We start from the raw sequence: 27197 nt of genomic DNA on the forward strand, positions 1-27197 counted from the left end.
TCGCATTTCTGTGTGCAAAGTTAATTATGGAAGCCACAAAATGATACATGCGGTGAGCTGGGGAGGGGTGATGGCACCTGCAGTGAGCTTCCCCCTCGCCATCCTCCTAGGGAAAGGTGGGCGCTGAGAGCCGAGCCGCACACTGGGGCTCAGTGAGGTGCCTTGGAGCACCTTCCACTTGCTTCCCTTCTCCCAGCTCTGCAGGCCATCATACCCAGGCTGCACAGCTGCCTGATGACAAGCGGCAGTGCCATCACACCCTCCAGATGTTTTCCAGCTGCCCGTGGGTAGGGTCACAGCTGGTGAGTGGCACTGTCCCCTGGAAAGCTGGGGTGCAGGCATGCAGGCTGCTCTGCCTGCAGCCGGCTCCTTCGGCTCATGCTGGGGGAGGAAGGAACTGGCACAAACATCCCCAGCTTTCATCTCAAGTGAACTGTTACTGAAGGCAACAGCCCATGGGAGTCTCCTTCTCGCCCAGCTGCGTTCTGGGCAGGGTGAGAGCATGACAGCAGGGGAGCATTGCTGGGGGACAGGGAAGAGGGCGAGTGATGCTGGGTTGGTCCCCGCCACCCGCTCCTGCATTCCTCTGCACGGAGCCACGGCTCCAGCATCCAAGCAAGGGGACATTGCCCAGAAACTGGGTGCAGTGGAAGATTCAGGAGAACTCCTGGGTTATCTGATGCAGCAGGGGATGGGAGCACAGCTTGCCCATCACTTTTGGTGGACAGTGAGTTCAACTGGTGGCCCAAGCCTAAACTTAGCACTTGCCTTCAGGTTTATACAGTTACAAGTTACACTGCAACATGCAGAAGGGCAAATCCTCCATCTCTGGAGAGACCACTTGGGATGGGAAAGAGCAAGACAAGATTTTCTGCTGCATCGAGGACTGCATCCAAGCCCTGCTGCTATCTCAGAGGCAGGTATGGCTCGACAGCTGGCATAGCTGCGGAGCACTCGGATATCTCCATGCTGGTGCCTGCTTGTGACTGCATTGCCTGGAGCAAGGATTCGCATTGCTAAGTCAATGTCAAGCTGATTTAGTCCTTGGATGGGGAATCTCCATCGACCAGCGCAGGCACAAGTGAGGAAGAGCAGTGATGGGCTGGTAAGTGTCAGCCTTGTCCCCAGAGGTGCTGCAGGAGCGGTGCCTGTGGTGCGAGCAGCACTGACCCACGGCCCATGCTAATGGTGACCACCAAAGTGCCCAAAGCGTGATGGAAAAACCCTGCTATCACAGCTTAAAGTTGGGTAATTACAATTAACTGCCTCAAACCCTCCCACCTCACTCTCTTTTCTATTCAGCTGAACATAACCCTCATTTTCATGCATCTCAAGTGGGTGCAGAGCCCCCGTGCCCCAGGAGCGGCTGTACCCGGCGTCAGATGAGGAAAGAAACAGCAATTCCTCTCTGCAAGCCTGTACACCACTCAAAGGCTATAAAGCCAATAAGGAACCCCTGGGATGAAAGGTACTCTATAAATCTGAGCCGTTATTATTACAAAACCAATCTCCACCGCATCTCTTAATAATGCAGATTAACTATGCAATAACACTAGCTGTAATTAGTATCGTAAAAGTCAAAGACGGGAAAGGCTAGGAGGTCAGTGAGTCCATCTCGCAGACTGCTCCCCACAGCATGGTGGAAGGGGGAAACCTCCCGGGTGCCTTGGGAGCTTGGAAAAGCAAAGGCAGGCTTGGCAGTGCCAGGCACAATCAAGGGAGCTGTGACAAGGAGGGGATGGCACAGGAATCACCGCACCTCTGCCGGACCCGGGAGGGGAGCAGAACCCTGCTCTCATTCTGCAAGTGCCTGACGCCAGCTCCGGTCTCTCCTCTCCTGTGCGGGTCCACATCTCCTCTCTCAGACCTTTATGTTTACCTCATGCTTAGGACTTGAGACAAGGATGTCACCATCACCTTTTCCCTGGGTAGACCCTGCAGACCTCACCAAGCCCCCGAGAGCTGCATGGGGGGACACAGGTGTCCCCTGATGACAGCAGGGCAGGCTCATTGCAGGAGGAGCCTGTGTCCCATGCCAGCTCCCCGAGGGACAAGCACTCCCCCAGACCTCCCATCCCATGAGAAGCTCCCAGGACTAGGAGGCACGACCTTCCCATAGGCACACATACACACCCCTTGCCCAGCAGCGTTCCCGGACTGGGATCCCACTACCTGCTCCCACACTGCCCGGGGACCAGCACTCCTCCTCACTGGCTGACCATCCTGCTGCCTGCTGCCTTCCTCCACCTCCCGATCCCAGAAACCCTGACATCCTCCTCACCTCCACGCTGTGCCCACGTGGCCCTGGCACTTCTCCCCTGCCACGCCAGCTGGCACGGCAGCACGGGCGGTGGGAAGGACAGGAGGGAGGGCTCCCTGCCCGGGCACAGCGCTGCTCTGCCCAATTAGCACTGCTGGGTGACAGGCTCTGTTTGCGCTGTGTGATTAGCTGTGGAAATGCAAATCTGAACTTCCTCCGCCGCAGCAGCTAACAAGATAATGAATATTTTCATCAGCTGCAGAGAATACAAACATCTGCACAGACACAAACGCGCTGCCAGGGCCGGGGGGAGCAGGGAGCAGGGGTGTGGGGTGGGGGAGCAGCTCCCCGGCATCCCTTGCTGCAGGGGCAGCAGCTCCACTGCCAGGGTAAGGAAAGCTCTGCCGCCACCAGCTTGTCCCCCAGCCCAGCAGAAGCCAGGGGGTGACAGACCATCAGCTTTGGTGTGTGATGGTACCATGTCCAACAGCAGTGCCTTGGCTCTGGACTGTGCCTGTGCGAGTGGGTTTCGGGTATATACCCGTGGTACCCTCATCTGCCAAGGCACCATGCCAGCTCTGCTCTCTCACTGCCCACCCTCTGCGGCATGAGCTCCCCTTTGAAACATCAACCTACATGGCCGAAAAGCCTGCTTTCAGGGCATGGGCTGAGGTGAAAGCTTCTTGGCATTTCCTCAGCCTCATAATAAAGGTGGGGAGTTTGGGTGCATTTCCAAACACCCACCTAGTTTTTAACCTGCACACCTTCACGCACTGCCTGGGGCTCAGAAGGAGCTGGGCGAGGAGCCCAAGCCCCAAGTCACAGATGTGCAATCAGTTTTGGGCTCTGCTGGCAGCTTCCAGTCCAGCCGTCCCTCCTCCTCCAGGGGCTCAGGCACACGCTGGGGGTGGTGGGGCTCTCACAGGCAGTGACCAAACAGCAAGGACTGACCCCGTGCGAGATTACCCCACTGCCTGTGCAGACAGGAATGAAATGGAGCAGCTCAGAGGTGCATCCAGAGCAGGGATGGGGCAGCAGGAACATGAGGTGGCTGTAACAGCCATGCTGGCATTTGCCAAGGATGTGATGACCTGCTTCTTAAATCCTACCCACACCACGTGCAGAATGAGTCTGAAAACCTCTAGTACTTAAAATACCTCTATTACTAAGATCTCAGTGTATTTTAAAAAATATCTTTTTTGCCCTGGACCCCTGCATTGTCTTTAGGATATCGTTGGCAATAGGCTTGCTTTTGTTTTGCTAGAAGAATAAAAAAATGCTGCCAATCCAGTGCAAAAAGCCTGTGGCTGCAGACTGTCAGAAATAACCAACTCAAAGCCGAACGGTTTGTTCTCTTTCTCAGTGGGATGCTGACTTTGAAATGGAGCAGAGCTGATGCACGCAGGATGTAACAGTAACCTAACTGATGGAGTACTGTGCTTATTGCATTAGTCATTTATACACTGGACTGACAAAACCTCAATGCTTAGCCTGGCCAGTGAAGATGCCCTCAAAATACATGGCGTGTGTCTGTATGCAACCAGTTGTGGGCTCAGAAAAGGGCTAGATGGACTCAATAAAGCAGCCAGGATGTCCCTGATGCTAGGCTGAGAGGTGAAAAAAATAGGATTGAGAAAACAGCTCAGATGGGGGCCCTCTGGGGGCTTCACAGCCATCGCATGTGACATGGCCACAAGCAGGCACCAGGACATCCCTGCTCTGCAGGCAGCACCCCTGGCTGGGAGCAGGCAGTGCTCCCACATGGCACGCACCGGGAGCGGGGCAGAACCAGAGCATCACATCCCGCACCTGCTCTGCAGAGCTGCTAAACTGCTAACGACCCCCTCGCCAGCTACTGAGGACCAAGGCCTGAGGCATTAGCCTGGCTTGGAAAGACATCATTGCTTCCAACTAGTATGTCTGAGGCTTCAGAGTTGTGAACAGGTAATAGAATTGCAGCAACAAATAATAAAAAGAGGAATGAAATGGAAGGCAGCCACTGGAAAAGAGATCCATCCGTTATCCCGGCCTGAAGGGTAATAGGTAAACAAGGCGTTGGTGTACTGGCTGGCACTGAGCTCACCAGCACAGGAATAATAAACAGCGCAATTATAACTTCTGTGCTTGGAGGTTTCAAATAAAGGGAAAAAAATACGAAAAAATCAATAGCGTTAATTTAACTGGTTACAGACTTTTCATTTGTGATGCCGCGGGGGAGGCAGGATGTCCTTGTGAGGGCTGGTCTGCGAGTTCCAAGCCGGGTGGCACCAGCAAAGGCCCCCCCAGCCTCTCGCACCCAGAAGTGATGCTGCACCCTCTGAGCACCACCCCAGCCCCTGGCAGCACCCACATCTGGGGGGGCACTGGGTGCAGCTCGCAGGAGGCCTGGCCCAGCACAGTTGGGAGTGATGGGATGGGGACATTTTCCAAAGCAGCCCCCTGGCAGGGTTGGCACTGAGCTGTCAGCTCACCTGCTGTCGCCACCCTGGTTTATTAAGGGCTGAGAAGCAGTGAGAGGAAGGAGTGACAGATTTTAAATTAACTTGCCAAACTCCTCATCAATATTATGACAATTCCCCGCATCAGTTCAGCGACCCGGCACACTGCCTGACAGCACTACCGCAGCTGTGTGGGGGCAGAGCTGGCTGCCAGGCTGGCAATGCTTGGGGCCAGTGGGTGCCCATCCGTCGCTGCAGCACCCGAGCCACCTCGGTAGCACTGGTCGGTGCTCAGCACCACCTCCAACCCACCCTTTACCCTCCCCAAGGCTGTAAAGAAGCAGCAGCCCTGTTTTATAAGTGGAGATGTGAGGAACAGCATCCTCTGAGGGACTGCAGAGGGAAGGGTACTTCCAGTCTGTAGAAGGGTGCTTGGCACAGCACAGCACTGCAGCCCTATATCATCTGGAGACATCCTTCCTGGTTATGGAGAGGGGAAAACACCCGGTGCTCAGCACGTGTTTAGCAGTGAGGGAGCGCTGACACACATCCTCCTTCCTTCCAGCCACTGAACCATTTTGGCTGCTTTTCTGCCCCCACACCCAGAAACTTTCCGGATTCACTGCATCTCCTCTGGGAGGGAATCAAATGAGGACTGTGTGGGTGAGCAAGGTGCTCCCTGTGTCCCAGGGCTATGCCAAGCTGGAGCAAAAGCCGGGATGAGAGACAGAGCTGGAGGTAGGGATGGGAAGGGATAGGTTAGGGCAGATGGCTGCACCCTGGGGAGAGCTCTGCCACGCACTGCTCTGACATCCCATTTGCTATGCAGTAATAATCCAGCAAGTAAAGCTGGCTCCATGGGTAGTAATTTGGGATTTCACCATATTAATGGCATAAAAGCAACAGTCTGAAACTGCAAACGGCTTTTAAACAAAAATTTCTATTCCCTTGTGGCAAAGAGACGGCACAAAACAGATAAGGAACAAACAAACAACCCATTTAGAAAATAATCCCCCAGTGATTTGGGGACGGTGCGGAGTTTGGGCTGTGCCCCACCGTGAGGCAACGGGGAAAAAATTGCTCTAATCTAGTCTTTAGCGAGCTGGATCCACTGCCGAGTCTCCCGGCTAGACCGAGAGGTGTGACTGGAATAGATCAGCTCGAATCCCATCTATTTATTAACACCACACAGCATTTTCCAAAGAGAAGAACCTTTTTTTTAAAAGAAGAGAGGGATGCCCAGAATAAGGCGGCTCTGAATGTGCTTTCGGCTCAGTGGTGGAAGGAGCAAGGAGGGGTTCTGGTGTGTGATGAAAGATCCCTCCTCTGCCCCCCAACAAAGCACCCGCAAGGGACCACGCAGGAGAAGCATCACCAGAGGAGTGCTTTGATTTAACTCCTTGCAATAAAACGGCAGCAGCAGCAATCATGTAGCACACTCCTCTGAGGAGAAACTTTGACACTGCCTTGTCTAACCGGTCAGTCGAGCACCCCAACCACCACAGCGATAATTAGCAGTTATTAAGCCACCTCAGTACAGAAGAAGCTGTCCACATTGCTCCTAACTCACGACGGCTCAACCTGAGCTGCAGGGATGCTGCGGCGCTCACATCCTGGGCTGTGGCTTCACTGTTGCTGATGGATGGGAAGAGAGTCCTTGGCAGCACGGAGGGACATGCGAGCAGGGACAGGCTCTATGCAACACAGCAAGGCATTACACCGGTGCTAGTGTACATATGGAGCATATTCAGTGCATGCAGCGTGAACCATTCTGGCTGCTGCCCCTCCCTGTTGTGAGTACATTGGTCACAGCAGCCAGTGTTTGCTTCCTCCATCCTTCCCTCGGGTGCCAACCATCTCCTCAGTCATGCCACTAAAGTGCTTGGGTGTTGCCTGACTGCCTTGGACAAAATTATGTGGGTTAAAGGGGAAAACCAAAATCTGAAGCAGCATGGACTAGAACTGCTTGCTGGTTTCAGGTCTGGGACCTCCAAGGCTGTGTAGCTCTCCCCACTACCAGCCCAGTCTGCTGCGTGCTCATGTCAAACATCATCCTTACCCTGCATCTTAAAGGTACCTGCTGAACATTCCCATCCTCTCAAGCTGGCCAGACACAGGAAAGCCATCGGTGCTACACCAGTTACATCCCAGTGCTGGGCTAGGCTGCGGCCAGGAGGACCATGCAGCCATCAGAAGCGCAAAGACTCTAATCAGTGCTGGGTGGCAAAGAGACCACCCCAAGCCCAACGGGATGGAAATACTGCTGTAACTGATAGGTGTTGCTCAGGCCACGGTGTGTGAGACAGCTTTTCCCAGCACAAAGGCTTCATCCTAACACCATGCTGACATGCCTGGCAAATTGAGAATATCCTATTTATTAAAGACACTGAAGATGCGGCGACATGGGAAGCAGACACCATTCAAAGGACTGTCACATCTGCATAGCTAAAGGATCCCAGCAGTTATAAATCCCTCTAAAATACTCAGCCCCTTGTTCTGATAGCAGGTTCTTGCTCCTACTTTGCAGAAACAGGCTTTTAATCCCTGGTATTAGGCAGCTTCCTGCTATGTTTCAAATGCACCAAATTAAGGGCTTCTCTAACAGCTGGTGTCTTAATGCTCAGAGAGGTTCTTGAATATCTATGAAAATCAGAGGCAAATTACATCTTTTAGTTAATAATTTCTTCTCCATTAACCTCCTTCTCTTCCCTTGTTAGGAGATGGTGTTTCTGCAGCATAACCCTCCGACACACCGGGCAGCCTGGCCGCAGGGAAAGATGCTGCGCGCAGGGAAGCGAGCCCTTCTCATCATTGCCTAGTGCTTTTGAAGCGAACAGGCTACACTCAAACAGGAAAGGGCAGCCACACTGACCTTCCAGGCTGCTGAAAGCATTTCTGGAGCAAGACATGCTGCCTCCCACCAGGCTCTGAGCTCTGCCGAGCCAGCGCATCGCACGCTACAGCCTGCAACACGCGGGCATGCTTTGCAAGTTGCTCTTGTTTCAGAGCTGCTTTCTCCTGCCCCTCACAGCTGTGAGACCTGGGACCAGGCCCCTGCTGATGCTGGGCACTGAAAACTCTGTGATAGCGAGGTCCTGCAGAGCATCTGGCTCCCACTGCACGCAGCCTCACAGGGAAAAGCTTCCCCGCACTGCACACACCTCGGGCATCGCCCATGCAGCGCAGCAGGAGCGGGCCAGCTGTGGGAAGCAGGATGGGTCACTAAGAGCTGGTTCTTTTAAATCTGAAAAACTGTCAGCCAGAGCTGCCCGGGAGTGCTTTGGGCTCTGACCCCTGGAAGATGCAATCCCCACACCACAGGTGTTTTATCCCAAAAGTGAAGAGGCCGAGGGCAGCCCCAGCAGGAACTGCTCCTGGTCCAGCCTGGGACTGCCCAAACCCATCGTCCCCAGGATGCCCTCAAAGGGCATGACGTGGAGAAGCCACATGGCCCAGGATAAACAAGACCCACAGACAACCTGGCATGCTTTTGGCTGGAATTTAGCCCTGAGGACAGGGGACATGTTTGCTTCCTGGCAGTAACAAAGCAGCCCTTAGACCCCAGCCCTGGCTGAGGCAGGGGAAGGATGGCTATCCACCCTCCCACTTCACAGTGCAAGGAAAGGGCAGGCTACAGACAAGCTGGAAAGGAGATCTAAGCCTCTGCAGAAAGAAGGTTTAGTGCTTAGGGACTCACAGCATGAGCTGGGGCTGGACCTCGTTTGGGGGGAGCCTGTCTGGGTCTGGCATTTCCAGGAGATGGGCTTGGGGAGTGTTTGAAGCCCCCAGACCCACCAGCTCATGAAGAATTTCAGCTCTGCAGCCCTGGCTCTGCTCTGACGGACCCACTGACGCTTGTAACATGGGAGGGAGAGAAAGCAAAGAGGAGCCCACTGGGAAAATTGCCTTCGTGTACTGTCAATTCTCACTTCCAGCAAAGGCTGCAGCTCTGCTGGCTCCAAGCACTCCGCTGGTTGTGGCTTTCTAAGCGGCTTTGTGCTGATGGAGCTCATAATTCATCTGCCAGCAAGAGAGCAGAAGGCCAGAGTTCAGCGCAAATTCATAGCTAGGAAGGCTTTGCGCTCAGCTGGGGAAATAACACCCAGAAAAGCACCGTGGCCAGCAGCGACGAGCACCCACAACTCCAGCTAAAATCAGAGGCAGTGATAAGGTCTCGGTGTCTTAACAGGAAAGAAACCCTCAGTGCACTGGCAGATGCTGGGAAGGAAGATGTCTGGGTAGGCTGTGTGTTGGATCCTCTCCTGACCATGAGCAGTGCTGCTGCTTTGAAACTCATAGGGCCGCACTGGTTTACATTCAAAGTATGGCTGTATTCAGAAGAACTGAAGAAAAGTAAGTAAACTCATTTTCCAGCCCTGAATTCAGCAGCTACCAGCAAGCTCTACTCTATAAGCACAGCAAGGTGAAGATCTGGGCACTTCAGACCCTGCTTTCCCCACCCTCATCTGACCCTTGGCACTCACGAAAGACCTGGGATGCAGCTTGCAGACCCCCCCTGCTATCTGCTCCTTGCCCTTTGGTGGGGCTATTTATCTTCTTATCATGGTACATCCACAGCTCCTCCCAGTACTGAAACTGGGCACTGAGTAACACCAGCTCGCACAGGTTGAAAACATGCCAAAAGAAATGCTCTGTCATACTACACGCAGTTAAACAACAGAACTCATTGTCACAGGGTATCGTGGAGATGAAAGACATTAGTGTTCAGGAAGAGACGAGGCAACACCACTGAGAAAAGCCCACTGAAGGCAATTAAACACTTATCTAACTAACACACACTGGCCCAGGAAGGTCCTATGCTGCTGCCTGTGGGAAAGATAAGTAGGAAAACCACGTGTGTTTGTTGCCCTTTTGCTCTCTTCCCCTAGTGAACATGTCAGAGATGCAGGTTCTGCACCAACGGCCCTTGGTCCCATCTCACCATCCCCATGTTCCCAAAACTAGCAGCAGAACTAGGCCATACCTGAAAGTCATCTGGAACACCTGCCCTTGGTTGACGTGCTGGCTCCTGTTGTTATAGCCGTGAAGCATCTCCCCGAAGAGGGTGTTGTTGAACTTGGCATCCGACTTCAGGCACTTGGGACCCTCGCAGATGTCAGACAGCATCAGGCAGGACTTCCCGTCGGGCGCCAGCTTGTATTCCTCCACGCACCTGCGGAGCACCACAAGCTACATGAGATGGGCCAGGCGCAGAGCATGCCACCCCACGAGCCCTGCCACGGGACGAGCTGCTGCTGAGCCACGCCAAGCATCATCAACTCCTGCAGCGGCTGCCCAGGAAGGCACAGAGGTTGCAGAGCCCACACCCTCTGCAGCTGTTCCCAACATCCACCCCTCCTGCAGCAGCACGACCCTGCCTGCAGCCGGGCTGCCCTGCCTGGGAGCTGCCCCCATGCCCGAGCCGAGCTGAGCCCACCGTGCAGCCGCTGCTCAACCATCCCCGACAGTCCCTGCCCACCTTGTGCCCTGTGACACTGCTGCCATGCAGGTACAAACATTCCCCAGGCAAGAACAAAGCAAAATCAAGCTCCTGCCCTTTTTTCCACCCAGCAGCGCCCTCCTGCAAGGAAACAGCTCCAGCTCCAGCGTGGCTGCTCTTTTGCTCTTTGGCCCCACTTTCAAGCACACTGTAAGATGCACATGCTCATCTTCAACAGACAGTAAGGGAAACTGATGCAGGCAGCAGGGATGTGATTTAACTACAGACACTAGAGAAATCAGCGGCATCTTTTGCATATGTGCTCATCCTGCCTCCCCTCCCTCTCTTCTCCTTCCTCCAGCCTTTTCCCCGGCACTGCAGCTCCCAGCTGACAAGGAAAGTTCTGTTCCCTGCATTCCCGTTCCTCCCCACGGCCACAGTGCTCTGTTAACAATCCCATCTCCATCCAAGCTTGCTTCCCTCTCCCATTCCTCTACCGCATTTTACTGCTGCAAGCAAAACTCCCACCCGTCTGTTGCACTTTTCCCTGCCTGTTCCCAAAGTGCAGGCCTGCCTTGAAAAGGCATTATGAAAAAACAAAACAAAAAACAAAAAAACAACCAAACCCAGGGAAAGAGTCTTTGCCCTCGGGGATGGAAGGTTGAAATGCCGATTCCCTGCATGGGTGTGGATGGAGACCATGTAATGTCCCAAGGTTTTCTAGACACTCCTCACAAAGGTTGCTAATGTCTATATGGATTCCCAACCCCTTCTGCAGGCAACGTGCTCTGTCTTAGTGACTCAACCACTCTGTACTGCTAAACAACAATAAAAAAGAAGGGGGGGGCAGGGGGTGGAACATCAAACCAGCAAAAATGGATTAAAAAAAAAAGAGAAAGAAGCTGACACAGGCAGAGCTCCCTGGGCTGCTCTTCCCCAGGGAGCAGCAAGCAGCCAGGGCTGTGAGGTCTCTGCTGCACCTGCAACTTTGGGACTTGACGGATGCTCCTCAGAGTTACTGTTGGGAATTTTCTCCCCCTCTTGCTTGTGGGCATTCCCTTCCCAAAAGGGCTCCTTTTCCTCCCTTTCACCCTAACCCTTCGCACCAGGATGTGAAGTAGGTTCCTGCGTGTGCCCGAGAGCATGAACCAGCCATGGGATGCAATCTGCAGAGCCCCCGGCGCCAGGGCTGGGCACGGGACGGGGCAGGCAATGGATGGATGGCTGCAGCTGTGCAGCATAAAGCCAGATAATCACTGAGCTCCTTTTAGAACATACTGCAGCCAGGGAGATTTTCCTGAGAGAAAATGCTAAATTGCGTAGGATTATAGGATCCTGGCCAAAATCATGGATGAAACTCTATTTTAAGAGAGGCATGGGGCGGGGGGGCGGGGGGGGCGGGGGGGGGGGGGGGGGGGGGGGAGGTAGCAATTCTTAAACAAATCCTCCACCTTCCCCCTCCAACACTCAATGTACAGTTTTTGGGTCCCTTCATGGTGAGTCACAGATCAAACTGTACCATCACACAGTGGGGGAGAGGAGGAAGGTGCATCTGCTCAGATGGCTCCTCGCACTCCCGTATGCTTTTGCCTGCAGGCAAACCAGGTGCCTCTATTCCCTGCTGGAAGTCAGCTCCATAAACCGGCTTTTCTTTTTCTTGGGCACCCAGCTCCCTTGCTGGGTGTGCCGGTTTGGGGATGGGTGGCACAGGAGGGTTGGCAGGGATGGAAAAGGGTACAGGTTATTTATCTGCTAGTGAGAGATGCCGGAGCATTGGACAGGACTCACCCACAGAACATGAAGATGGTGCTGGACAACGGGTCGTGGGGCAGAGGAAGGGTCTGCTGGAGACAGAGCTGCTCGCAGCCACCGTTGAAGCCATCTGAGCAGTCAATCCCTTTGGAGTAGTCGTAGCAACCGGTACCATCCTTCATGGGTCGGAGGTCCTCAGGGCACTGCAGCGAGAGATGGGATGTGGGAAGGTCACTGGGGGGTCCTCACCTGCCCTGGAGCCACAGCCCGGTGGGTGCCCTCCCAGGGCACAGCCCACCCAAGAGCCAGTGCCACTGAACTCTGCCTACAACTAAAGGAGATGAGTTCGATTTGAGTGACAGATGGGGCAGCCACAAGGGCCCAGCATCATGTCACACAGCCTTTGGGGAGAGGGCAAGAACCACAGGGCAAGGACCCAGTCTGCTGCAAAAGCCTTCCTCCCCCTCCTCCCTTTGGAGGAGGGTGAAATCCTTGAGGCAGCAAAATTACACAGTGATGAAGCCTCAAGCCAGTGTGGGGTGAAGCATGACAACCCCCTCTGTAACGTACTGGAGGAACCCTCTGCATTTGCTACCTGTTCCTCCGAGACCCAGAGAAAGTGGGTGCAACCCAGAAAATACCATCTCAGTACCTGGGACCAAACCAGAAAGCCATCTCAGTGCTTGGGAGTGACCCAGAATAACCACTTCAACCCATGCCAGGCAGGCCAGCGAGCGTGACCTGGGCATCAGCTCCAAAAGCTGATCCCTCCCACGGGGGGGAGGCAGCTGCGGGCAGGACTGGCCGGCGGTGGAGGCAGGACTGGCAGAAGACAGGACCGCAGCCCAGGCTCATCAGTTTTCCGCAGCCAAGGGAACCGTGCTGCTTCACATAAGCTGGAGATCTGTCTCTGGGTTTTAATTCCAGTTCCTCAGCTGGCTTTCCTTGTCCCAGAAGATAAAAGCCAGCAGGCGGCAAATGCCATCAATAAATTGTCACCCAGATTAAAGTACTCTTCTATTCCACTTGCGTTATTTATCCCTTTTCGCCAAACATGCACGCACACAAACAACAACAAAAAGGCCCAGTCCTTGAGAAAATAAATAAATCTTGCCTAGGAGCAGCTCGCAATTAAAAATGCATTATGGAATTTCTTGAAGATGGGTTAGTCTGGAGATTGTACAGGTAGTGATGAAAGCAGGTTATAAATGGCCTCTGTCAAGCAGAAGAAAGGTTATAAAACCACTATACTTTGTGGTTAAAAACAGAAATCAATTTTCCATGTGGGTAAAATGCTGTACATATTAATAAAAGTTCAGGAGACCCTGGACCCCGTGCTTGCTGACACTGGCAGGGTCCTGACGGGAGATGGGCTGCTTGAGCCTCGCTCACTCTTGGCTACTTAAGAAGCAAGCTGCCTGCAGGGGACCTCAGAAAGATGCTTTAGGGAGTCCTGGCCAACCCCATCAAGTATGAAAAGTTTCTTTCCACCTCCTAGAAACTCTGTGCCATTTCCCTATGGTAGCAGCCTTAAAGCTGCTTCTGCCCCATCTGCAGCAACCACAACGTCTCAGGCACCTCCATCCCTGGTGCCCCTCAGACACCTCGCTGGCTCCCGTGCCCTCAGCCCTGAAGCTTGGGTGGATCTTGCCAACCTCAGCACCTTCCCTGCAGGTGCCAAGTAAGGTGGGAAAAGGAGGCAAGAGAAGGCTGAGAGGCATATGACTTTTCTAGCCGAAGGATGTTGGCAGTGAAGGGCTCTGGAATAGGATGCTGCCCATCTCTGCAGAGCAGGCAGGGCACAGGCAGCCCCCCAGGGAGGCAGGTGGGGGAACAGTAGCCCTGCCTAGGCACGAAGCTGCAGAGGACATGGGAGCAGGAAGCTTTCTAGCTGCGTATACAGAATAAATATGAAGGAGGAGACGAGAGAGGACACTTGGAACAATCTGTGCTTTTACCACCCAGCTGCCTGGGAAACAGGATCAGGATAAGCGTGTTTGTGAATCCGCAGATACAACACTTATCTCCTGTGGTCTCCTCCGCATCTGCCAGCCCCACTGTAAGAATAAGAGCTGTACAAACTGGCAGAAACACTTCTCCCTAGAGATGGAGGGCTGACTGCAAACAGTATCTTCTGCTCCGTGGCACCTCGTCCACCTCTGGGCTGCTCACCCCACACCAACCAGGGTGGGATCTGGGGCTCTGCCCAAGCCCCCCCTGAGCTCCCCGGGGACCCTCCAAGGTGCTGAAGGCAACTCGGTGGGAATCCAGGTCTGCAGGAGCTACAGAGTGACAGGGAGAGGGTCAGTCACGGCTGTCCTGGGCTGTCACCCAGAACTCTAACCCTGGCACCGAGCTGTGCGCTGAGCACAGCACCTTCCCCAGCCCGCAGAGGAAGATGATGGCTCTTCCAGTGGGACTAGGTTAGTAGGTCACCAAAGCCCCTCCCTCCCTTAGCCCCACTCTGCTTGAGGTCACCTTTGGGATATTCCTCCAGTCTGGGCTTTTCATCGCCACAAGTTTCCTTTCTGTTTGTAATTATGCATCCTCATACCTATTAATTATGGCAGGCAAGTAGCTCAAGCACAAAATTTGTAAAAGAAAGCACCCCCTCCCCTCTGCATCCATCCCCGGCTCGGCATGGAGCCGGCTCTCCAGCCAGCTGTCACGCTGCAGCAAGCAGCTCTCCAGGGACAGAGAGCTTTGGTAGCCAACACACAAACCCAGGAGGTGTCCCTGCTTGGTGGCACTGCAGGGGGGACAAAGATGCCAGGGACAGTGAGCTGGGGAACCGGCGAGCTCTGCAGCCAGCGCCAGCCAGCAAAACCAACAGGCAGACGGCAGGAGCAGCGATGCCAGCACGGAGGTCTTGCAGGGATGAATAGGCAAATGGAGCAACTACTGGGCAAAACTTTATTACAGATCTCCCTGCTCCAGGAGCAGAGGACTTGCAATTGGGATGTCACACCAATAGATCAGAGCAGGGGGGAAACTGAAGCCCATCTGGGTGCAACTCTGTCCACAGTAGTCAGCAATGACCCAGAAAAAAGCCAGCTTGTGCTAATCACAACTCCCTGGGCTGTGCTGAAGAGTCGGTCTGGACTCCCAGGGGAGCTTACAAAACTAGCACTCACTCTGTGTTTGCAGGGCTTTTACAAAGGATCAGTTCTGTTATTGCTGACATTGATTTGTCTGGCTTGGGCAGCAGAGAACCAATAATTATGGTGAGTTTTAATCAATCCCCCATCAATTCAGCTGCAGTTCAATTTGCGATCTGCCTTGGCAGTGACACAGGATGGGGGGCTGTGTCAGAAAATGATTAGAAAATCCATAAGCAACTCAGTCAATAAACCTGTCTGGGCGATCACGGGTGACATCCCTTCCTGACGGGAGGAAAGCTGGCGAGACATGGTGCCCCAGCAGCTCCTGGCCAACCACACCTCTGCACACCCCTCGTCCGGATACAGGATGGATCCTTTTATCCAAGGAAGCAAAGGGATCCTCTATAAACTGTTAGCCAGCAATTCAAAAGAAAAAGCTGGTTTTGGTTTGCTGTGTTAGACCTGCACTGCTTCGGAACCAGCCTCAAACTCCTGGACCATCCATCACCCATGGATCTGACAAGCAAAAATATCTCAAAACTTGGGAAGAGGGTCTGGTGCTTAACCCATGCCACCGAGAGGAAAAGGGAGGTAGGGGGAGACTCCAGCTCATGGTCTGCTCTGAAAAGCCACGGAGAAGCTGTTACCATACAAATGTAATTCCACTGCCTTGCAAATCCACTCCACCTACACAGCAGTGAATTGGTTTCTCTGTGACAACGGCCAGCCCTGAAAATTGCTCTTGGGATTGGAAAAGAAAACGTAAGTTTCTTGTCTTCTTGTGCATTAGAACTGATAATACAGATCGTGCAGGCTAAATGTGACCCACAGCTACAACGCCCCGACCCTGCTGTTACCATTCAGTTTGCGAAGCAGGCACTGCTGGCATCTCGGCGGGGTTTGGCTGATAGCACGCACCATCAGCCACCAGCATGTCCCCCTCCAGCCGTGCCAGGCAGAGCACCCAGGACTGTATTTTTTGTGACTGCAGTCAGCAAATGTACTCCAAGCATGCACAGGGAATGGATATGCTGAATAAGAAAGTGCTATTTTTATCTGGGTTTTTTTTTTTTTGGTTTTTTGGGGTTTTTTTGAGAAACGGTCTTTTTTCCCTTTTAAATGACATCTCTGAGATGAAATGAAGTGGCAGAGCTGGCAGGACCTGCTGCCACACCGGGGAGACCACCAATGCCAGCCTTGCTGATGTTCCAGGCAGTGGTTTGGAATGAAATGGGACGCCCCGCACACACCGCCGGCACAGCATGTGGCATGGCATGGCCTCCAGGACACAGCACAGCTCCTCTGCCCACCACCACAGTCCCCAGCACAGCCTGAGAAAACCCAACGGAGGGAGGATCATCTTCAAGGGGAAAGCAAGCAACATCCACCAAAACCTGCACAAGATCGGGTCTTCGGAAAATAAGCACCTGGATGAGCCCCTGTTCATGTTAGGAAAAAAAAAAGGGGCCTTTGCTCACTTTCTCATTTACAAAGCTCATTAGCAGTGAGACTGGTGAAGGGGGTACTGGAAATAAAATCAGAGCCTCATTACTGACACAGATCCCCCCAGACAAGGGGATGGATACCAGCTCTCCATCTGAACTGCCTACTAGGGTTGCTCAGCTCAGCTCCTCTCTTCCGTTATTAATTTTAATAAAAAAAGAATACTTAATAAAGTGTTTCTGGAGAGAGTAAACTGCCCTTTTTATTATTACATTCTGTTTTCTCAACAGCAGCCTTTTTGTCAGAGACTTCTCCCACACCAAGGTGTCAGAGGTGATGCTCTGAGTGCAGACGAGCCCAGCTCCTCAAAACTGCACAGGGAAGCTGCCACCAACCCCTGGCTCCCAGCTCCATTCCAGGTACCATGCACGCACGTCTGGATGCATCCAGAGGCAAGATCCAGGACCCTGGCCCAGCGCAGCTTCCCCAGGCTGCATCCCCAGCACCTGAGACTGCAAGAAAGGCCGGTGGCTCAGGGCTGCAGAGGCCCCGAGCGAGATGCCCAAAGCCCTAATGACCCCCTTTATTTAGAGGCATCCTCACTCCTCACCGAGGAACCTCTTCAGGGTGAGACAAAAAGATAACCTGAGGCACTGCTGAGGTACAAGCAATTGCCAGCATTTTAATGAGCTCCGAACTATGCACTGGCATGTATTTTATTTGCTTGTTAAAGCTCAGAAATGATAAAAACACAGTAAACTCCTCTGTGTCTGTATTTATATATATATTCAGACAACTTTGGCTTATTCTGCCTTTGCTTTCTTGGTCCAGAAGGCCCTCGGTGAGCAGCGCTGCTCCGCAGCAGCAGGACCAGAGCCTGGCTGTACACAGCCCAGTCTCCACAGCTGAGATTTATTCCTCCTTTCCTAATATTTTGGCAAAACGGGCAAAAAAGCTGGCTGCTGAAGCACCCATTGGCTCCAGGCAGTCTCTCTCCAGGGCCACCCCTGCCCCTCCTCGGGGCAGCGATGTCCTCGCCGCCACCCCAGCTGCGGCAGACCCGTCCCCGACACCCACCACAGGGGAGCATCATCCCCAGGGGGAAACATTACAACTGTTTTCTGAAATAACAGTCATTATCTTCCCACTCCTTTTGCCCCTCCCTGCTTTCCCCCTGCTTCCTTTTTCCTTTCAAGATCATTAATCATTATTTTAGATCAGAAAATCAAACCCATCTGTCTTCCAGGCTCCTGTGCACACACTGCGATAGCTCACACTCCTTGGCTCGGTCGCCCCATGACGGGGGGGCTGGGGGCTCCGTGGAGAAGACCGAAGCTCTGGGCAACGAGGCGGCATCTCCTCAACTACAGGCACCACACAGCTCTCGCAGGGACTGTCTTGGGCAGGTCACTATGTGTATGTTCACATATCAATTCAAAGTGGGATGGACTTGTTTCAACCAGCTGGTGGGATGCTATGCACACTGATACAAGTGTTCAGAGCTCCTGGAGCAAGGAAATCAAGCTAGTGGAAACCCTACAGCTGCTTTCCTTCCAGGAGTCACCAATAGCCCATTTTGGGATGCACTGGTATCTCCTGCCCATCTGAGAGTTTCCCTTCCTAGCTACAGCAGAGGCTGGCACATCCAAAACCCTTCGGGAGAACAGAAATTCAGCTCCCACCCCACCTGACATGCAGGGTAGAACCCAGCCACAACACTACACGCCAAATCCTTCAAACCAAACGGCTCAACCCAGCTGTGACCACAACACACAAAGCATCCCAGTCTATGGGAGCACAGAGCGGCAAGGGCTGGCACCCGCCAAGCCCTCCAAGGAACACCGCTGAAAAAGCCAACGGTGGAGAGAATGGGGCTTTTATCACCCAGACAACTACCTCTCAGCACAGGCAGAGACCTGAAGCTCACCCTGGTGCTTCCTGAGCTATTCCACTTGCTTTTAACTTTGGCCAGTGCTTGCAGACATGATGCAAACGCCTTTTGCAGCCCTGAAAGCAAAGGCAGGCAGGCAGGGGGCTCCCCACCTGCCCCTCCGCTCCCTGCCACGGCCAGCTACTGACCCCAGGGCCTTTTGCCATCCTTTGCTTCTCTCTCTGCCTCAAATCCCATTTTCATCACAGGTAGTTACCTGGCTTAACGAGATAAATCCAAAACCACAGGCTCCTTGGGAGGGGGGCTTGCTGTTGAGGTTCAGGGGGCTTCTGCTTCCAATCAGAATGTGCATAAGGAGTCATCTTCTGCTTCAAGGAGCCAGCTAAACTTTAAAGGGATTAGAAGATAATAGTTTCCTCCCCATCTCCCGCTTTCGCACGTGCATTTCTAACATAATTAGGTAGGTGCCTTATAAGGCAGGGACGAATGAGTTTTTATCTTTCAATGAACAACTGTCTGTCAGAAAAATGCAGACTTGATGAAGCTTAAGTGCTTTGTGGGATTCCATCAATTACATCTCAAAATTCATTGGGAAATTAGGAGAGCATTTAATTTTGAGAAAGTTGAGATGTTTTGGTTTCCGTCACCTACATGTATTTTTATTTCAGGCTGTACACTGGGATAACGCAATATATAACAAAGCTCCAGATGATAATGTTGAAATTAAACATTTCACCTTCCTTCATAGAAAGGAGATGTTTTGAACAAAATTATTTTGGAATTTTCACATATGTGGGGATTTCTGCACAGCACTTTGGTTTGGGGTGAAATTCCCAAACACCCACTTTCCTCCCCAAGAATATCTTTTCTCAGCATCATCCTCTTCCTTTGGAAGTACCTCTCCAGTCCCCATGGTCCCTGAGCCACCCCTGGGTGTCTGGAAGGAGAACACTGAAGCGGTGGCCACTGCCCTGCTCCTTTCGTTCTAATCCCATTTCTCCTCAAAACAGTTACATTATTAAATTAAGATGTTTCTCTGCCCTGCTTTGCAGCAGCTAAGGAACATCCCATCATTTTGATGTGGAAGAGGGGAAAACAGAAGGATTATTTCCAGACAGGCTGCCCTAAGGCTAAAATACCTGTGTGGACCATGCCAAATTTCTCTTCCTTCTCCGTCTAAAAAGGCTGAGACCAACACCACGCCAGTGTCACCATGGGCCACAGCTTCATTAAGAGACACTCTGGTAGAAGCTCTCCCTTCTGCATACTGCTGAGCCAGAGAAACCCCCTCTCCTGCCTGATGCACTGACCCCACAACCATGGAAAGGAACCACTCCCATTGTCCTCGAAGGCAAACAATACTTTTTTCTCTTGCTCAAATTAGAAAGACATCTGCACTAGAGGAGCCTGAGCCCGTAAGCAAGGAGATGGTGACCATCAGCAGGATCTCATGGCTGCGCAGAGCAGCAGCACCCACTGCCTGGGCTTGGTGGGCTCTCCTACCTCTTGCCAACACCTCTTCCAAGGTGGAACAGGTCCTGGAGCACAGCCATGCTGTGAGCCCTTCCACATCCCCCTGCAACATCTTTGGCTTCTGTGGCACATGTCACTGCCTTCTGACTCAAAAGATGAACTCACCAACACCTGCAGGCATCACAGATGTTGCAGAACCATCAGACCACACCACCTGCACCCACCTGCTGCCATGAAGCTGCTCAAGCAGCAGGGAAACAAGTGGTCTAATTCTGCCACTACGTTAGCATGGGGCCTGAGCTGCCTTCCTCCCAAGCAGCTGGGCAGCTCGTGCCCTCCTGCTTCTCCAGGAGCCCCCCCCCCCCCCCCCCCCCCCCCAGAGATAAGGCCCCATCCTCAGAGGCATCACAGGGCTCACCTTCACTGCGCACCTGTACCTGCTGCTGCCTCCTGCTGTGGCAATGCCAAGGATGCTCAAGATGCCCTGGAGGGGAACTGACCACCTCCCTACCCAGCTCACATGCTGAGACCAAAGCTCATTTTCCTTAGGGGGGAAAAAAACCCACCACCTCATCCCTTTTACTCCTCTGCAGCTGCAATCCTGTCTTGCTGGAGCTCACAAACAGGCACAGCCATAGGGCAGCAGAAGAAGGCAACCCTCCTTCTCCCCAGGCAGATGAGAGGACTGGCATCAGCGAGCAAAGCCAAGCTGAGAGACAGGTGGGGAAACCTGAATTTAAGCCACATTACAGGTGTTTCCTTCAGTCCCTCAGGGCTAATTCACAGGTTTTCATCTCAAATTATAAATCACCAACACATGAGGGTCAAGCACTTTTCTCTCCTTCAGCATCCTCCCTCCGGGCTGAGCAGCTACTGCCGTGCTGGTAGGAGGGATCAGTGACATATATTCCTTTGCTGGCAATACTCTGCCTTATTCCTCCAGCACAGTTTCTCCTGGTTTGCTGTGATCCCTGCAAGATGGTATGAAATGCACGCTGAACTCTACGTGCAGAGCTAGCCCACCAGATTTACACAAGCTTGCTGGGATTTTATTTTCTTGGGAAATGCCTGTGGCTTCCCCAGAGCTGACAGCAATTCTAGGGTGTCACAGGGAAAAGCAATGTGGACACAGGTTTTCTAGAGCTTGGGGATTGTTTTGTTATGGTGCAAGGTAGGGCTCAAAGACAAGGCTCCAGTTTGCAATCCCAAGGTCTTGGCAAGGTTGCAGCTCCTACTTAAAGCTACCCAAATGAAAAAAGGCCTCCGATAAGAAAAGAACTGCAGAAAACCTTTATGCACGAATGCCATCTGCTGGGTACATGTCAAAATAACAGAAAAGCCATGAGACTGGGGGGGGAAGGGGTCCCGTGGGAAGCGTGGGATGGAAGCTGGGTAGATGTCACCCCTCTGTGGGGGGACCCCTCTCAGAGCCTTTGAGGTCTTCCAGGTGACACCTGGCATGCAGGATTTTAAGTCAAGCGACGTTCTCTTTTCTCCCTCGCCAGCCCAAAGGGACTGTCCTCAGAGAGGCTCCGCCACAAGCTACACACAAACCCGCTCTCCATGTTTTAACCATGTCCGTTTAATGCCAAACAATTAGGTAATGGCAGAGCCCATGCCGCTAAAAAGCCCAAAGACAAATGCATCCCCAGTCCTCGCAGAATTACTGGAAGCTGTATTAAGGGCATGAAGGAACTGGTAACAGATGATGATTATATATAAAAGGAATAAGAAATCTTTGAGATTTGTGCTGTTCCCTGGTTGAGCTGCTAGGCTCCAGCTCTGCTGTGTATTAATTGCTTACAAGCCGGCATGTATATTTTATGCTCGGTACCTGCCTAGAACATTTGTTAGATTTAGCCTTGATTGATGAACCACTGATTATATACTTCTGTGGTCCTCAGCAAATTAATAAACTGTTGACTGGTAAAGATTAACAACATGTCATGATTTGTGAAACAGTGTCCAGAGTAAAGCTGAAGCAAACCTAGTGCTAAAATTAGTACGTGAATGCTCCCTGAACTATATAAAAAGGGGATAGCTTAATTAAATTACATCCCGATATTGCCCATAGCACTTACCAAATTGGCAAATTGAGTTCACAGCAGTTCAGCTTTAAAACTAACTGACATCCCTGCAAATTTGCAGCAAATGGTCCCATCTCTACTCACACTGGAAGCCCAGCTCTCACCCAGCAGACTCCGGGAGCAGAGACGGGATGAGGAGGGGACATACTGTCCAGTGCAGGGACCAGGACAGAAGATACCTTAAGGTCACGGGCCAGGACTGCGGCAAGCTCTGACACTCAGCTCCCATCGCCTGCAACCCCACTCAGTGCCATGAGCATGACCTGGGGCTGAGGGCAGCGCTGCCTGCCCACCCGTTGGCTTTTCCCCAAGCAACGGCCATGGGCCACAGTCAGAAACAGGGGACAGTGTCCTCCAGACCTCTGCTCACACCCCTGCCACTGCCAAAGACCTACAAGCAGGTGATGTGTGTACAACATTACATGGAGCTGGGAGGGATGGTGCACTGTGACTCTGGCGTCAGCCCAGTGGGAAGCAGGAGAGACATGGACCCCAGGTGGGATGTAGCAGCCATCTCCAACCTCCCCCCAGGGAGCTCATCTCCGCTGTCCTCAAGCTGCAGCTGGGACTGAGGAGCCGGGGGGCTTCACCCCACAACTGGGAGCTGTGGAGAGAGGCAGAGCCACCTCATGCTCCTGCAGTGGGGAGAAAAAGGGGTGAGGAGCAGAAGGAGAGATGGGCACCTCTACAGCTGTCTCCTGTCCCCATGGGATTCATGGCCTCGGGGAGCCTGGTGTGACACAGGAGGACAGGGGGTCCCATGTGTCACCTTTCACCCATGGTTCTCAGGGAGCGAATGGACCCCAGAAGAACAGCTCCTGCTGCTTCTCCTTTCTCTCCCCGCTGCCTGCTGTACACAGTTTGTTCTCTTTGCATAAAGCCTCACTTAGGCATTACAGAGGCGGGGGGGTATTTTCCCCCAGTGACACAGTTTTCAATTTCTGCCTCTCTGCGCGCCAGCATGGCCAGTGCTAGACCTGTAATTTATTGGCAATTTCTATCTTAATATATCCTGACTTTTAGAAAGAGGCATCCCTTCCCAGCGGCATGGGGCAGAGTCCCAATTGCTTCTGACAGTGTCTGGGACGCACGTTGGCATTCAGGGCAAAATAACACCCCAAAAAAGAGGGACCCCCCCAAAAAAAAAGACTAGAAAGGCAGATGCTCCCTGGGAAAGGGAACAAAAAAACCCCACAAAAAGCAACAATGGGAAAAGAAAGGAGGGAAGGGAGAGGAGCAGCAAGGGGGAGATGGCACCAGGCGCTGCTGGTGACACATCAGGCTGTTGTGTTAAATGGCCTTAACAAGCAACTGGAGAGGGGGATAATGAAAACGCCACCCCCGGGACAGCACCGCTCTAGCCTGACCTTTCCTGGCTGCCGTGTCTAAACATCTTCAATAAATAAAGAGACACTTAAATCCTGCCTCTGCTGAGGTGGGAGGGCTGGGGCGGGGGGGTCTCTGCCTGTGGCAAGAGGGAGGGGAAGGGGCAGAGGGGTTGCAGGGGGCTTTGCAGCAGCAGGCATGTGTTCACTGTGGGCCCCCTCAGGGGTCACCACCTGCTGCTGGGCAGGCAGGGGCTCCTACCACAGACAGACGAGAAGGGTTGCTCCCAGGCTTCCCCCGCTTTCCCAAGGCTCTGCCCCTGTGTCTCTGTGTGTTGTACCAGACTCGCACAAGCTGCTGCACGCAGGGAAATGGGGACTTTGCTGTTGAGGTGAGATGGGTTAGAGGTGGGAGAGGTGCTGAGCTCTGCTGCTCCCACCTGCAACAGCAGCGAAACCCCTCTGTGCATCGATAGCTGGGAACAATACAGAGCCTCTGCCCAAAGCTAACGGTCTAGGGTCTAACAGGTCTTGTGGAGGGGGGAGCAGGGAACTGCAAAACCTGGGACGCAGTAGATTGTTTGGCTAGATGTGAGCACGTGCAGAAACAAATCAGAATTCTGAGGGTGTCAGAGGGGGAGAGGATGGGGAGATGCTTCATCTTTCTCCCATGCTGGCAAGCAGAAGGCAGGAGAAAAAGCGAGACTGTTTTCACCCTGTGCTTTCTTGACAAGCAGGGAAATGACCATCAGCCTTAAGCATTTTTCTTTTGCTCATCTCAGCCCCCAGACTGCTTCCCTCAGGTCCTTAAGGCAGATGTGATTTGCTGTGAAGGGCCCAGGGGTGGAGGGGGAGTCCACCACCAGCACACACATCCCCTTGGCCACATCCCCAGGGAGGCAGCAGCCGATGTCCCCCTCCGGCTTACCCCCGCCCTGCCCCCGACCAGACGCCAGCCCCAGGGGCCAGCAGCCACGGTACCTACCACGCAGCCTGTCGAGTCCACCTTGCGATCCGAAACGCACTTGAAGTTGCGGGTACAGCCACCGTTGTTGCGTGAGCAGTCTCGCACTGGCCCAAAGGAGGAGAGCAAGTCATTGATGGTTTCAAAGTAGGTGGACAGCATCGCTTCTTCCCTTGGAGAGAAAAGGCACCGTTAGGGCCAGCAGGGAGCAGGCAGCACGTGGCATGGGCAGGGCAATCCATGAAGAGAGCTGCCCTGGCAAAATCACAGCGTTTTAATTAGCAAACCTGAGTCAAAGGAAGCTCCCCAAGAAAAGTAAGGCTTTGTGATTATCCTATATATAATAAATCTGCTGCATAACTGACATCCTTGATGAAAATCAACCAGTTAAGGGGTTTCAAAGATACTATCTACCATTTTCAAGCCAACTACCAACTAAGAGATACTTTATTAGTAGCCTGGAGTCGTGTGTGAATCCAACCCTATACTAGACAACAGTGAATCCACAATGAAACTCGTCCTGAACGTTTCACAGCTGGGCCAAGCCTCCTTGAGCACCCACACCTCATTCATCACCGGGGGACGCTGCCAAAGCTGGAAACTTGGCTTCGCGCTTGCTGGGCTATGGATGTGGGGGCTCACCCCTGCTTGGCTCCAGGGGACAGGGGGACCCGGAGCAAGGGACACAGGGGTGGGTGCAGGCACAGCTCTCTGCTGCACTGCTCCAGCCCGTGACAGCTCTGCAAAGCTCCGGGCACGGCTGCGCTGTGACACCCCTCTCTTACGCAAGCAAGAACCATAAATACCAACAAATTCAATGGCCGTGTAAAGCCTTGGGAAGCTCCCAGCCCTGCCTCTCCGAGCTGCGCACACAGCAGATTTTGTCTGTGACAAAGTATTCAGGCACTTCGCTTTCTGCTGGGTTCCTGCAAAGGGAACACAGATGCTTGTCAAGAGCTTAAAGCATCTCCAAGGTATTTTTCATCTTCAAAGCACATTTTATATAGTAACCAATACCTGCAACCTGTCTTGGGTAACAGATCCTGTCACCCACTTACCAACAGGGGAGAGACAAAGCGATTTACCCAAGGTCACAGAACAAGTCACTGATGGCAGCGGACTTGACCTCCACAGGCTATTTATTAGATCTTTATACACAGGGGTCTGCAAATAAACACTGACCCCTCTGACCTTAAAACATCCCCCGAGGCAATGCTGGGAGTCACAGGGTCATTTATTCCCCTTTAGCATCTTCCCTGCTCTCCCACCAGGACCTAAAAAGCCACACAATGAATGAATGCCCAGTTTGAGCCTCCCTTTTTTGGGTTGGTGGTTTTTTGGGGTGTTTGTTTGGGGTTTTTTTGGGTTTTAATTTGAAAACCGTGTGCTTGGCAACGAAAGGATGGTGGAGGAATATTCAGCAGCCCTTGAAGACCACAGCACTGCTGTTTGGAAGCAGCACTGCATTATCTATCAGCAGAGGGCCCCTGCGCACACACATGCAGTCACACGCACAGAGCCCTGCCAACACCGAACGCTCGAAAAAAATCATGAGTCAGGCATAAAAAAAAATAAAAAATGAGATTGGCATAAAAATGATGAGATTTTAAAAATAAATCAATCACTGGGTGATTTTTTCCCCCCCCTCCCCTAAATTTGCCTTCTGCTTTCTGAGCCTTTAGGGTGTAATGGAGCTTCTCTCTGCAAACTTGAGGGCTAGAAACTACCCAGAGACCAAACCCAAGAAATAAAGCCCTGTGCAGTAGGGCCAGTTTTCCAGGCAATTGCAGGATTCCAGAAGCTGGGACTTTCAACAAGAAAAACACCATAAAACCAGCAAGACTGATAAGTCGGCACATCCCAGCTCAGACAGAGGTGCAGGGCAGCTTCTCTGCTACCGTGGGTCAGGGCAGACGAGTTACCCCAGCACCAGGGTCACTCCATGCCCACCCCAGCATCTCCAGCTGCATCAATGCCCCACGTAGCAAATTCATGTCTGTGCTGCCCATTTTCACCCCCAATTAATGCTTCCCAATTAACTTTTCCCTCTTGGTGATCATGCTTCAAATATTCCCCCCTTTCTTGGCCCATCTCCTAGATTTTCCAGCATATTTGGAGCTGAATCTCCCTCTGTCCTTTCTTGGTCATGTTTCAAATATCAGTAGAGACCCTTTTCTATTAGCACTCTGTTCCCACCAGAATTTGCAGCTCCTCTGAAGTGAGGGAGTGTGAAAGGCAGAATATATTAGATCAGGGCACTTATTTCTGCTGGAGAGATGCGGGGAGGGAAAGGGCATATTATTTACTAACCAAAAACACTGTTTAATAATGTAGGGATAATTATTTATAAAAAAAAAAAAAAAGAAAAGCAACAAACCATGATAACTCCTCCACCACCCACCCAGAAAGCTCAGCCCCATCTGCTCCTCTTGAAGGGTTTCTCATCGTAGGTGGACTGCAAGGAGAACCGTGCCTCTGTCCTCCCTCCTGGGTTTTCCATTTGGCCACCAAACAACCAGAAGCTCCTGCAGCTCCCACGTCACTGGAGGGAGAAGGCGAGGAGCTACAGCTGCCTTGGGTGGTACAAAGGAGACCCTGGGGCTGTATCCTCGGCCGGGGTAGCTCCAGAGAGCCAGAGTCCTGCCGGGAGAAGCCAGCTTGTTATGCTTTTTACTAAAACCTGGAAGCCCAAACTGATCTGCCCTTGGGAGGACAGAGGATGGGAACAGGAACCTGGCTCTCCAAAATAGTGCCTGCATAACGGATGACCCGAAACAAAGCAGGGGCAGGGGCTGATGAGCTGGAATGAGTCATTAAGCTTATTAAAATATTAACCCTGCTGGAAGATGGGGCAGCACAGCCGGAGGGAAGCATTCAAATGTCACCTGCGAGAGGAGCGGGGTGATGGTGCTGCCTGCAGACGGAGGGATGCTGCTCGGCCGGATCGTGTCTGCGTCGGCCACCGTTAGATTAGAGCAGCATCACTCCCATGTGCGCCCTGACAGGGGGATGTCAGCAGATGA

At 52.7% G+C, this 27197-nt stretch overlaps 1 protein-coding gene across 1 annotated transcript in view; it reads right to left on the reverse strand.

Moving 5' to 3' along the window:
* ASTN2 (astrotactin 2) overlaps nucleotides 1-27197 on the reverse strand; it is a 353993-nt gene that overhangs the window by 138155 nt on the left and 188641 nt on the right. Inside the window, exons 11-13 of the mRNA XM_055720179.1 lie at nucleotides 24196-24346; nucleotides 11927-12093; nucleotides 9683-9871 (exon numbers count right to left, since the gene is read on the reverse strand). Coding sequence (XP_055576154.1) covers nucleotides 9683-9871; nucleotides 11927-12093; nucleotides 24196-24346 — 507 coding nt within the window. The remainder of the gene's footprint in view (nucleotides 1-9682; nucleotides 9872-11926; nucleotides 12094-24195; nucleotides 24347-27197) is intronic.

The sequence above is a fragment of the Falco cherrug genome, chromosome 9, assembly GCF_023634085.1.
Source record: "Falco cherrug isolate bFalChe1 chromosome 9, bFalChe1.pri, whole genome shotgun sequence".
Lineage (NCBI taxonomy): Eukaryota > Metazoa > Chordata > Aves > Falconiformes > Falconidae > Falco > Falco cherrug.